A 10,703-nucleotide genomic window follows, 5' to 3' on the forward strand; every position below is an offset into this window, starting at 1 on the left:
AGATGATCTCACTGGCTTCTTCCAACCTCAGATATTCTATGATTCTACTACTCCATATCCACAATGAAAATATATACCAATAAAATTTTAAATTCATTACATATTTATTAATGCAACAAAGATTATCCTGATTGTGAGGCCACTGTAAGATTTGCATTCAGCTGTTTGTATCAATAGTTCTGAAGTTACTGAAGAGATTTTACAGAGCAAAGAAAAATACTTTACTTAGAGTTATTCTCAAATATGAAATGCTTTAACCATTAATGAAAGTAATGGCCAGTAAGTTTAAGTGACTTSGAGGAAACATTTTCCACAGTTCCAGTGCAAAGTTAATTTCACAGAACTTAATGAGAAGTAGTGTCTGTTTATGAGAGGATTTAATAGCAAAATTATTATTTTACAGTAAAAGAAAGTGTTCAACATTGAAATATGAGAAGAACAGTTTGGCTGTTACATCTTATTTTGAAGGCACTTGGATTTCATTTATATTTGTTGCAGTAGACATTTTGATATTATAGTTAATGCCATGTCTGACCTTCCTTTGTTAGATCTATCCAGGCTCAGTGGAGTTAATGCAGGTGATTGAAGATTTTATACACATTGTTGGAATGGGAATGATGGACTTTCAGAATTCATACCTAATGACTGGAAATGTAGGTAAGAAATAGAAATTTCTTCTATCAAATTTATGACCTGTTGAAAATCAGAAGTTGCAAGTATGTACTATAGAGTTGCTKCTTCTATCACAATCCAGATCGGGTTGCTCCTCCTCCTCCAGATTATCTGTTGCTTGGTTACCTCCTCTCTGGTTTAGCACATGCAGAATGGCTTATATATTGGATTTCTTCATAATCATATCTCAAGATCTAAATGCAAAGTTTTAGAATCAAAACTAATACTCACCAGAATACAATGAGCTGTAGGTACATATTAGAAAGTTTCCAGGATGTACAGGGTTTCAAATGTTAATGTATAAAATTGTATCAATTAATCTACTATACTTAATATATACTTAATAGCATGGGAAATTTTTATTTTGTTGACATTGTCTTTTAATATTCCATTCTACCAAAAAGCAGTCATTGCACATTTATGGTGTGGAAATAACAAAGATAAGCAATAGTTTAAAAATATAAATATTAGTTACCAAAATAATTAAAACCTAGAATTTCTTATGTTAGTTTTTCTAYGTGTAACAGTTTCAAAATTTTATTCAGATCTATTTTTCAAATTTTGTTTTTGCTCTTGGGGAAACGTCAGGTAATAACAAACATCAAATATAAAAATGCTTAGCAACTCAGTTACATTTATTAGTAGTCATAAATGTTCTGTAATATTGCAGCATTTTAAAAAAAAATCAACAAATTAAAAAATTAGTTTGAAAGGCTAATCACTAAGCATTTTGTCTTTGTTTAGTACCTTTGTTATCCAATTAACTTTCTATGGCTGCATGTTTRTAGTGGCAGGAAAGTTTTAGGAAGTTGTCTATAAGGAATAAATCCAAAATATGTGTTTGTATTATAGCAAAACTTCTGGTGTCAGTATATTTTTTTGAGATTTCAAGTTAGCATCTTACTCACATATAGGTCACTCAGTTCTTCAGCAAGTCATTAGAATTAGTTAGAAAATATGGTCATTTTGAAAGTAGGTGGCAGAATAAAGCAGGGAAAAYGTTGGATTGTCCCTATTGACTATTTAGCTGCTTTGCAGTAATAAATATTTATTCTTGTTATCCAGTTCATACTATGGAGTGACAGGACTGTGAACACTAGCCCCTCTAAGGCACAACCTTGTATTGGAGACATGTCAGAGGACTCAACAAAAAAAACTCTGACAGTCTTAAAATGTTTAAAACATTGCAGCAGGGTTTTAACCATTGATATTTTTTTTTTGGTATTATTGTTTGCACTGTAATACCACTTGAAACTTCTTCTAGTTGTCAGTCCTTCWTTATGCTAGACCCTGCACAAATTTATAAAGAAGAGTCTCTTTTCTGAAATGTTTGTTCCATGACATTTTAATGACAAAATAAAAAGATGAGCTCATTGAAAGAGCACRGTCCATGCCACTTGGCACACTGCAGCACGTTCTAATCTGTTTGTCCTCTAAAAAACACGGGAAAAAAAGCTAATGGCAAATGTTTTAAGAAGGTGCATTTAAATAATCTGTGTCTCTACATATTCATGGCGTCACATGGGAAACAGCAACAACTTTCCAATTGAATCAGAAACTGTGCTAGTTTAGATAACTCCAGAATCTTAACAGGCTTTCTTTTGATTATCTTCCTCTTCCCACATATAAGATATTTTTAGGCACTCAGGAGGTCTGTTCTTAACTATAAAACCATCAAAGGAATAGAAAGAAACTGAGAAATGAATGATGRAATCTGAAAATGAATTTATAAGTTTAATCTGACTGTCTAGCTCTGTGCCTTGATATATTGGCATGAGTTTATCCTCCCTATGCTCGGTCAGCCATCAAAAAAGGACAGGGTCGCTCCTGTGCAAATCATTGATCAGAATACTGCAGCTGAGGTGACATGCTGAAATGGGGACAGAAGGTCATTATCAACAAGGAGTAATTTCTTATTTTCACTAACAAGGAAGGAATGTATCTGGCATAATTCAGTTTTTGTGTGGTTGTCCTCAGGGCATTGGAATAACTGTCTGACTGCCCATGTACTTGGAATTTAAGGAACATTTATGTTGATCTCAACAGAGAAAAATAAACTATGCGGTTTTGACTTAACATTTTGACTTTGGTCTTAGCATAAATTATTCTGTAGCAACAAGAGTTTATAAATARCAACAATGTAGCAACAAATATTTATAAATCTTATCTATAACAACATTATTTTAAGTCAACAAACACATTTAATGCAGGAAGCAGATATTGTGCATAAACAAGACCCAGATTTTACGTATATTCATCTTTAAACAGAACAGTCCAATAGTTCATAGACTAGAATCAGAACGGTTTGGGTTAGAAGAGACGTTTTCAACTCACTCAGGTTGCTCCAAGTCCCATCCGGTCTGCCCCTGAATGTTTCCAGGGATGAGATGTCTTCTACTACTTCTCTGGGAAGCCTGTTTCAGTGTTTAACCACCCTTATTGTAAAAGACCTTCTTTTATCTAGTCTAAATTCACCGTCTTTAGGTTGAAACCATCACCCCTTGTCCTGTTGCAGCAGGCTAAAAAGTTTGTTCATCCTTCTTATCGGCCCCCTTCAGTAGTGAAAGGGTACAGTAAGGTTTACGTGAAGCCYTCTCTTCTCCAGGCTGAAGAAYCCCAACTCCCCATCTCTCTCAGTCGGTCTTCATAGCAACAGCRTTAGAGCTCCCTGCTCATTTTTCTGTCCCTCATCTGGACCCACTGAAAGAGATTCATGTCCTTTCTGTGCTGGGAACCCCATAGCTGGACACAGCACTCCAGTGGTGTCACACCAGAGTTGAGTAGAGGTGCAGGATCACCTCCCTTGCCCTGCTGGCCATGCTGCTTTTGATGCAGCTCATGATACAATTGACTTTCTGCAAGCATGCATTGCGTGCTCAGGTCCAGCTATTGATCCCCCAGTATTACCAATTCTTTCTCCTCAGGGCTGCTCTTGGTCAGTTCATCCCCCAGCCAGGGGTTGGGTTGCACCAACCAGGTGCAGTTTCCTTGCACTCGGAGTAGTTGAACCTCTTGAGGTTCCCATGGGCCCAGTTCTTGAGCTTGTTCAGTCCCTCTAGATGCCATCCCATCCTTCAGGTGTGTCACCCACACCACTTAGCTGGTGTCACCTACAGACTTCCTGAGGGTGCATTTGATCCCTTTGTTGTTGATGAAGATATTAAGCAGTACTTGTCCCAGCAGAACTCCTGAGGGACACTCCTTGTCATCRGTGTCCATCAGGATACTGAGCCATGAACTGCTACCCTCTAGAGGTGACCAACCAAATTCTCATCCACTAAAGAGTTCCCCTATCAAATCCTGTCTSTTCAATTTAGAGAGAAGGATGTTGTTGGGACCATGCCAAAGGTTTTAGAGAAGACCACAGGCCATCTGTAGCTCTTCCCTTGCCCACTTATKCAGTCACTCACTCCATCATGGAAGACCACTGGTTGGTTAGGCAGAACTTGGCCAAGATGAAGCTGTGTTGCTGTTTTTAATCRCCTCCCTGATTGCCTTAGAATAGATTCTGTGAGATTTCCAGGCACAGATGTGAGGCTGACAGGGGTCCTATTTAATCAATAGTTATTTATCATAAAATATTCTCTCAGCACTCTCACATACTTTAAACACCTTTTGCTGTACTTATAATTTTTGAATAATTTTAAAGTTCAGAAAAAATATTCTAAATATTAACTAAATATGAACTGTTGCTTCTTATCCGAGAAAAAAAAAAAATCCAATTTTATGGCAAATTTCACAGTAATACACAGTTCTCGGTTTCCTTCTACTAATTTCAGTTTACAAGGTCATTGCTAATTGAATGACATTTCTAATTGAATAGCAGTAGATATAAAATTTGAACACCTAATTGCATTTCACAGGCTAGTCCTCTGAGATCTTTCATTGATGGGTTTTTATTTTCTCTTTTTTTCAAGACATAGAAACAAGTAGCTGTGGCTTAAAAAGTTACTGCACAACAGCCATGCTGCAGTGACTTTCCAATTCACATTCTCATTCATGACAAATGGGAAGTAATGAAAGCTACATTAGCTATATGGGAGGCTATCATAAGCCACATTATAATACATTTGAAAATAGCTAAGAAGATCCGGACAGTTGTCATTCCCCTGTTAAACTTTTCATTGTGATGGCTTTTAAGGCAATTTCTTCATTTCTGCTGAACAAAATATCAAAGTATGGTTTCAAATCCAGATGACCCAATATCTGTACTTATTGGGTTATTGAGGCAGCTCAGTCAATTCAAATGCATTTCCATTAAAGCAAGGCCCGTCTCCTCTTAGCTTTCCTCTCAAGGATGGAGAATATACTATGAAGAACTTAACAAATGTGAAAACAACAATTTGCTTTGATCACACATGGTGGGGMCAGATGGTATTTGTTATAACATTGCACTCTGTATTATATTCTTTAAGAAATGATTAGGTGAAATAAAAGCCTCTGATAGGAGGTAGAAACCTCCTTCCTCATCCTGCTCTTTCTTCTTCTTCCTCCACCTCCTCCTCCTCCGGACCAGCTGAGCAGGCACAGGAAAATGATAGTGTGAACAAACAGAAGCTTTTGCTACCACTCAGAGTCCTTGAATTCACTGAAAGCACAGACCCACCTGCAAGGATATAACATGCAGTGGGGAAAAAAAGCTTCTAAACCCTGTTCCCATTCTCTGTTAACCAATTGCTTTCAGATTTGTCTGTTTTAAAAGATGAGTTCCTGATTTTAGATTAAAGAATTAATCTCGGATTTTATTAGTCTTTTGAATTTTTTTGAGCCCTAAAGACCTGAGCAGACCCATCTCAGTCCTTTGGCTGGTTTGGCGTCTCATCTCAGTAAACCATTAAGAGTTGTGGAARTATGTAATAAATATGGGTGAATTGCTATTAAGAAATGTTCTGCTTTTAAGGGAACATTTCAAGACTGAAAGATTGGAGTGCCACAGGCATAACTGTCTTTAAAGGTATAGGTGGAATGTGAAACTGGAAATAGGGAGCAATATTAAGAGAGATGTATTGCTATGGCGGATTTGGATTCTTTTGTAAGGGAAAATTTTCCCTGTGTTCTCAAATAAATTTCCTTAAGAGCAGCAGCCAAAAATGGTTAAARGACATTCTATTGTCAAAAATTAGGCTTACAGCTCTAGGATGGTATTAATGAAAAACCAAATAATCTTGAAGTGCAATGTGTTATCATGGATGTTGTTTAGAACTGAAAGGAAAAAAAACCCAAAATTTTCAACACATGAAAAGCCACTTTTTGTTAATGTTATTTTTATGAATGCTGATGTTTGAGTGATGAGTAGTTTTATAAAATATGCAGCTATCACAAAATTACTTTGACTAGTCAATGGCAGGAAAGATTGGAGATCTCTAGGGGGTACAGTAGAATGAAAAGGAGAGGATTTCTGCAAGCAGATTAAATTCAGTCTTGACAGAGCATGTAAGAGGGAGTAGCTCAAGCCATTCAGAGAAAAGAACAGCATTAGTGTGCAAAATGAGCATTCTAAAGAAAATACAGATTTWAAAAAAAACTTGGTAGCTATCACTTGCAACACTCTTTTCAATTGAGGATATATGGTTTAGATTCATTTTACTTGTTCTAAGCATCACAAAATTTGCCAAAGTTACCCTAAGCTTCCTTTAAAATCAAGGGAGAGTACTGCTTGGGAGAGCAACTCAYACTATCTCAAACATCTAAAATAAGTGCCTTGTGGAAGTTGTGGCACTGGCTGTAAAGGCAGCCTAGTGACTAGCTCATATTTCAATGATTCATGTCATCTAAAGCAAAGAGGAGTGCTTTTTTGTGAGTAAATAAAACCTATGAGCACAGAGAGGTTCAGAGCTAAATGATCAAAAAAAAAAAAAAAAACAAAAAAAAACACAAAAAAACACCAAAACCAAAACAACAAAAAATAAAGAATAATTATAAAAAATCAGATTGAGAACTGGAATTATTAGAACAGATATTTGAGAACAGATTGTCAAAAGGGTCTGCATGTACAAAACTCAAAAGTGAATACAAAGAGAAACTAGGCTGACATATCTGCTTAATCTTGCTCACAGGAAAAAAACCCCAAAGATTCCTAATTCTACTGCAGCACATTTAATTCTGAATAAGCATGAGACCAAGGTCCTACAAGGAAAAAAATAGGAACAAGTAGATTTATGTATACATGGTAAATGCAGCTAGCTATGATATTATTTGAAAAAATGAAGAGGTGTAAAACATATTTCCACGCATAAATCAACTTCTAACTAACAGCCTGTTATCCCTCTGCTTAAAAATGGTTGCTGTGACACTGGTACTCCGATGACTAATCTGATTCAGTATCGTAATTAAAATTTCATTTAAAACTTGAAACTGAGCTGCTTACATAAGTTTTATAAACACTGGCAGAGAACAAAGTCTGCTTTCTGCCTTCACAGACAGTCTGGGATACCATATGATAGAAATTTTTTTTAAAATGYCCATTGTCTCCTATCTTTGCATACTTTATTGTTACACCTTCAATCTCTTATTCCAAGTTCATGTCCATGAAATTTTAGAAAAACACTCAATAATCCTGCAGGCATATGAAGTGGATCTGAAAATTTTCCAGTCCTAGCCAGAGACACTTAGAAATGTTTGTGACCAAGGAAGCTCTTGGAAAATGTACGTACTCTRGTTATAGGACATGAGCAATGGCATACATGCTGAGCATCGGGAATGCTAGGAAATAAGCAAGCTGGATTCCTGTCTATGRTTGTGGATTCATTCACTCTATCCCAGACTTTTACATCCTGTAAATTGTAAATCCTGTTTATACTTTCGAGAAACTTCTCCACATTATATAGTTTGTTTATTTATCTGAATGGCATCTGCCTTAGTCTGCTTCTNATCAGAATTAGTGATGTGTGTCTTCAATGTAGCCCTCAAGATCCTCTGACTCATATTTCACAAATGTCATACTGGCTGGAAATATACCAAGAGGCTAAATTTATTTATAATTTTGAAAGGATCTTTTTTCAAATATGTTAAAGAAAACAGAAAAGAAAAAAAAAAGTCACAGCTTTGATATTAACTTGTACAAAGGTATTAAAAAATGTCAAAAATTTGCAGTCAGGAACCAAGTATTTTAATAGATTTATTCACATATACTCAGAATTAATTTATAATGAAATTACTTCTTGTTCTGAGTCTGTGTAGTGCTGAAACACGTATTTTTAATTTTAAACTGGGTATTTAAAGYCAATAAATTTTCAGCTGCTTATATTTCAACATTTTCTCCTAATAGAAAGGAAATTGCACCTGCCAGACTAATAAAAATTCAAATTCCATAAAATGACAAAAAAAAACCCCGTTCAGATTTGTCTCCTTTTTCCATCAAGGTATTCCAGACTACCCCATGTTTTCACAAAGAAAAATTTCACCTTTAGGCCACTGTATGAATTGAACTTGCTACTTTAAGGTGAACAGGAATCACTCCTTGTAGTATGTCATATTTCATATGTGAACACCTCTCTAATGGTTGATATAATTATGGGTGGTTTATGTCAGGAAAAAAATTTCACAAGGAAAAAAATTGAGACTTGCATGGTTTTGTAATAAAATATATTCCTCATGGATATAAGAACACAAGTTGTCTTTAATTCACGTAATATTTATATTCTCTTTTGAATAAATAATAAACTACACACCAAAGTAATCAGTCTTTAGGTAAAAATCTTTTATCTTTTATTAAATAACTTTTCTACATAAACTTTTGCCTGTTTCCTTCCCTTCTCAACATAGCCAACAAAAGAGCCAGTGCCCATCATCTTCCTGTTCTAGGCTAGGATCTGGCTTTTATGACTGTGTTTATAAGCATGAATCAAAAAGGACAAAATGCAGACTTCAGAACTGTCCCACACCTGCCCACACTGTTTAATTCATGGCACCTACCCAAACACTGTCAGAGAAAAATTCAGGGAATAGTGCAGGTGAGAAACAGTCCTTGCAGGCAGAATGAATGCTTKTCTCCTTGTCCTGTGGTGCATAGTTGGTCATACTCTTGTTCTTGGATTGCAAAGATGATCTTCAGAGAAGTCCTAAGTTCTGCCTTCTGCCACATGTTCTTTTCATACATGACTTTGGCTCCTAGTTCTCATCCTCTTTGTTTCACACTTGGATGWAGCCCATCAGTCTTTCCTGCCCTGGACCTGTGTGCCAGTGGTTGAGCAGATGCTCTACTTTGTGAAATGGTGCACCCACGACAATTTTTCTTCAGTCATCAAAAAATCCTTCAAGTCCTAAGATTTACATGCTGCCACTATCACTCTCCTCTTTCTGTATTCTTTACTTGCTGGAACCATATTTAATAATCTGTAGCTAGATGCTTCTAGAAGAGAAAAAATAGATAAAAGAATAGGGAACTACAGAAAAAGGTCAATTGCAGTTTTTTTACTCATATATTTCTGCTCTGTATATATTCATATAATTTCCTTTGCAGYAGTCTCAGCAATTCCTTGATCAGATCAATATGTTGGCTTTCAGAAGACTCAAGCTTTCTCCACTGATTAAAGGGGAAAGACTTCATGCACACTTTGAAGGTCWAGCTCATTGCAGCATCTGACTTAATGCCTGAAGTAAATGCTTGAGAGCTCATATTTCTTTCTCAATATAAAAATAAGCTTATTAAATGATTCACATTCCCTGAAAACTTGCTGTGAACAGTGCATAGAAGAGTAGATATTTTCTCTCTTTTCTAAACCTGCATGCTCAATGATCCTGAGAAAATACATMTCTCTATTACTTAGGATTAAAAATTCCAAATATCAAGGGCATATCTGTATGAAGATTTACTAAACAAACGTCACAAATGGGGGGGAAAAACCTAACTTGTTTCCATTATTATATTCTTAGTAATAGTCATAATTCTATAGTTTTTTTATTACATAACTTAAACTATCAGTTAAGTTAAACATAAATTAAACTATCAGTATTTTTAAATGGGTGCTGTAGAAAACTGGAATAATCTAWGGTGTTTCCCTTCTCTACCTTCTATTAAGTGGAGTAAAATGTTCTAAAGAAATGGAAGCTATAAAACATGCAGACATCCAGGCTCTTGTCTCATTAAAAAAAATGCCTCCAATTGAAATAGAAAGTAATATCTRCAGCACATTTGTGGAAATTCCTTTTTACAGTATTTATGTATCTCATATTCTTGTATCATTCCTAAATGTCTATCTCTGTAAACTTCTTTTTAAATCATGCTGTTTTTCAAATGAGCAATTAAAAGCTAATGTTTCCTAAAGGAATCAGCTTGTGTGACAGGCCATTTTTTAACTGGTGCCTTTAACTGTTGACCTAAAAAATTAAATATCTGATCTTATTCACTCCTTTGTCTCAGACAGGTGGAKTTTTAGGTGACTTCCAGCAATTTCCAGATAGAATGAGGCTTGAGGATAGAAATAAGTGTCTGTCGTGGTAACTTTACATTAATGCAGCAATAGTCAGTGCACACCCAAGAGACTTCATTTTGTAGTAACGTAATGTCAAAAGACAACAATAATGTTCAATGAAGTATAGCGTCAAGATATTCCAAACAATGCAGTCCTCCCCTTAAACAGGAGTACCATCTCCAATAACAAGATGTGATTCTACACAGATTGATGACCCATTCTGGGATTTTTTGTCCCTGAAAGAGTTACCACAAGAGTGTCCAGCCATCATCAGCTAGAGATGCTGTGGCTAAGCACTGCAAATAGCAAAGTTCATCCTCAGTTTTAATGATTTCTACAGCATTTTGTTACTCACTCACTATTGAAAATGAAAGACAGAAAATTAAATAGAATTAAAGTAAACCCTACAAATTGTTAGTTAGTTAAAATAGGTATGAAGCCCGCTATTAGCTCTGCAGATACTTGCACTGTGTCAGAAAGAKGTCTGTTACTGAAAGCTCCACAGTGAGTATGGAGTTAACATGGTTTATACCAAGCTGATGATATGGCACACCAGCTGCCAAAGTTCTTTTTTGTTTTCTGGCCTTTTGAGTGAGGAAAAAGAAAATGCAAAAAGAA

The 10,703-nt window shown here is 35.7% G+C and overlaps 1 protein-coding gene across 4 annotated transcripts in view; it reads left to right on the forward strand.

Annotated features, from left to right (window-relative positions):
* The window catches only part of LOC130575117 (adhesion G protein-coupled receptor B3), a 224,077-nt gene that overhangs the window by 3,990 nt on the left and 209,384 nt on the right, over positions 1-10,703 (forward strand). For all 4 annotated transcript variants that reach the window (XM_057368800.1, XM_057368808.1, XM_057368816.1 and 1 more), the window contains exon 2: positions 549-657. In XM_057368800.1, coding sequence (XP_057224783.1) covers positions 573-657 — 85 coding nt within the window. In that variant the 5' untranslated portion in view covers positions 549-572. The remainder of the gene's footprint in view (positions 1-548; positions 658-10,703) is intronic.

This window comes from Malurus melanocephalus, unplaced genomic scaffold (genome assembly GCF_030028575.1).
Source record: "Malurus melanocephalus ecotype Western Australia unplaced genomic scaffold, MMel_1.1 scaffold_4, whole genome shotgun sequence".
NCBI classification, from domain to species: domain Eukaryota; kingdom Metazoa; phylum Chordata; class Aves; order Passeriformes; family Maluridae; genus Malurus; species Malurus melanocephalus.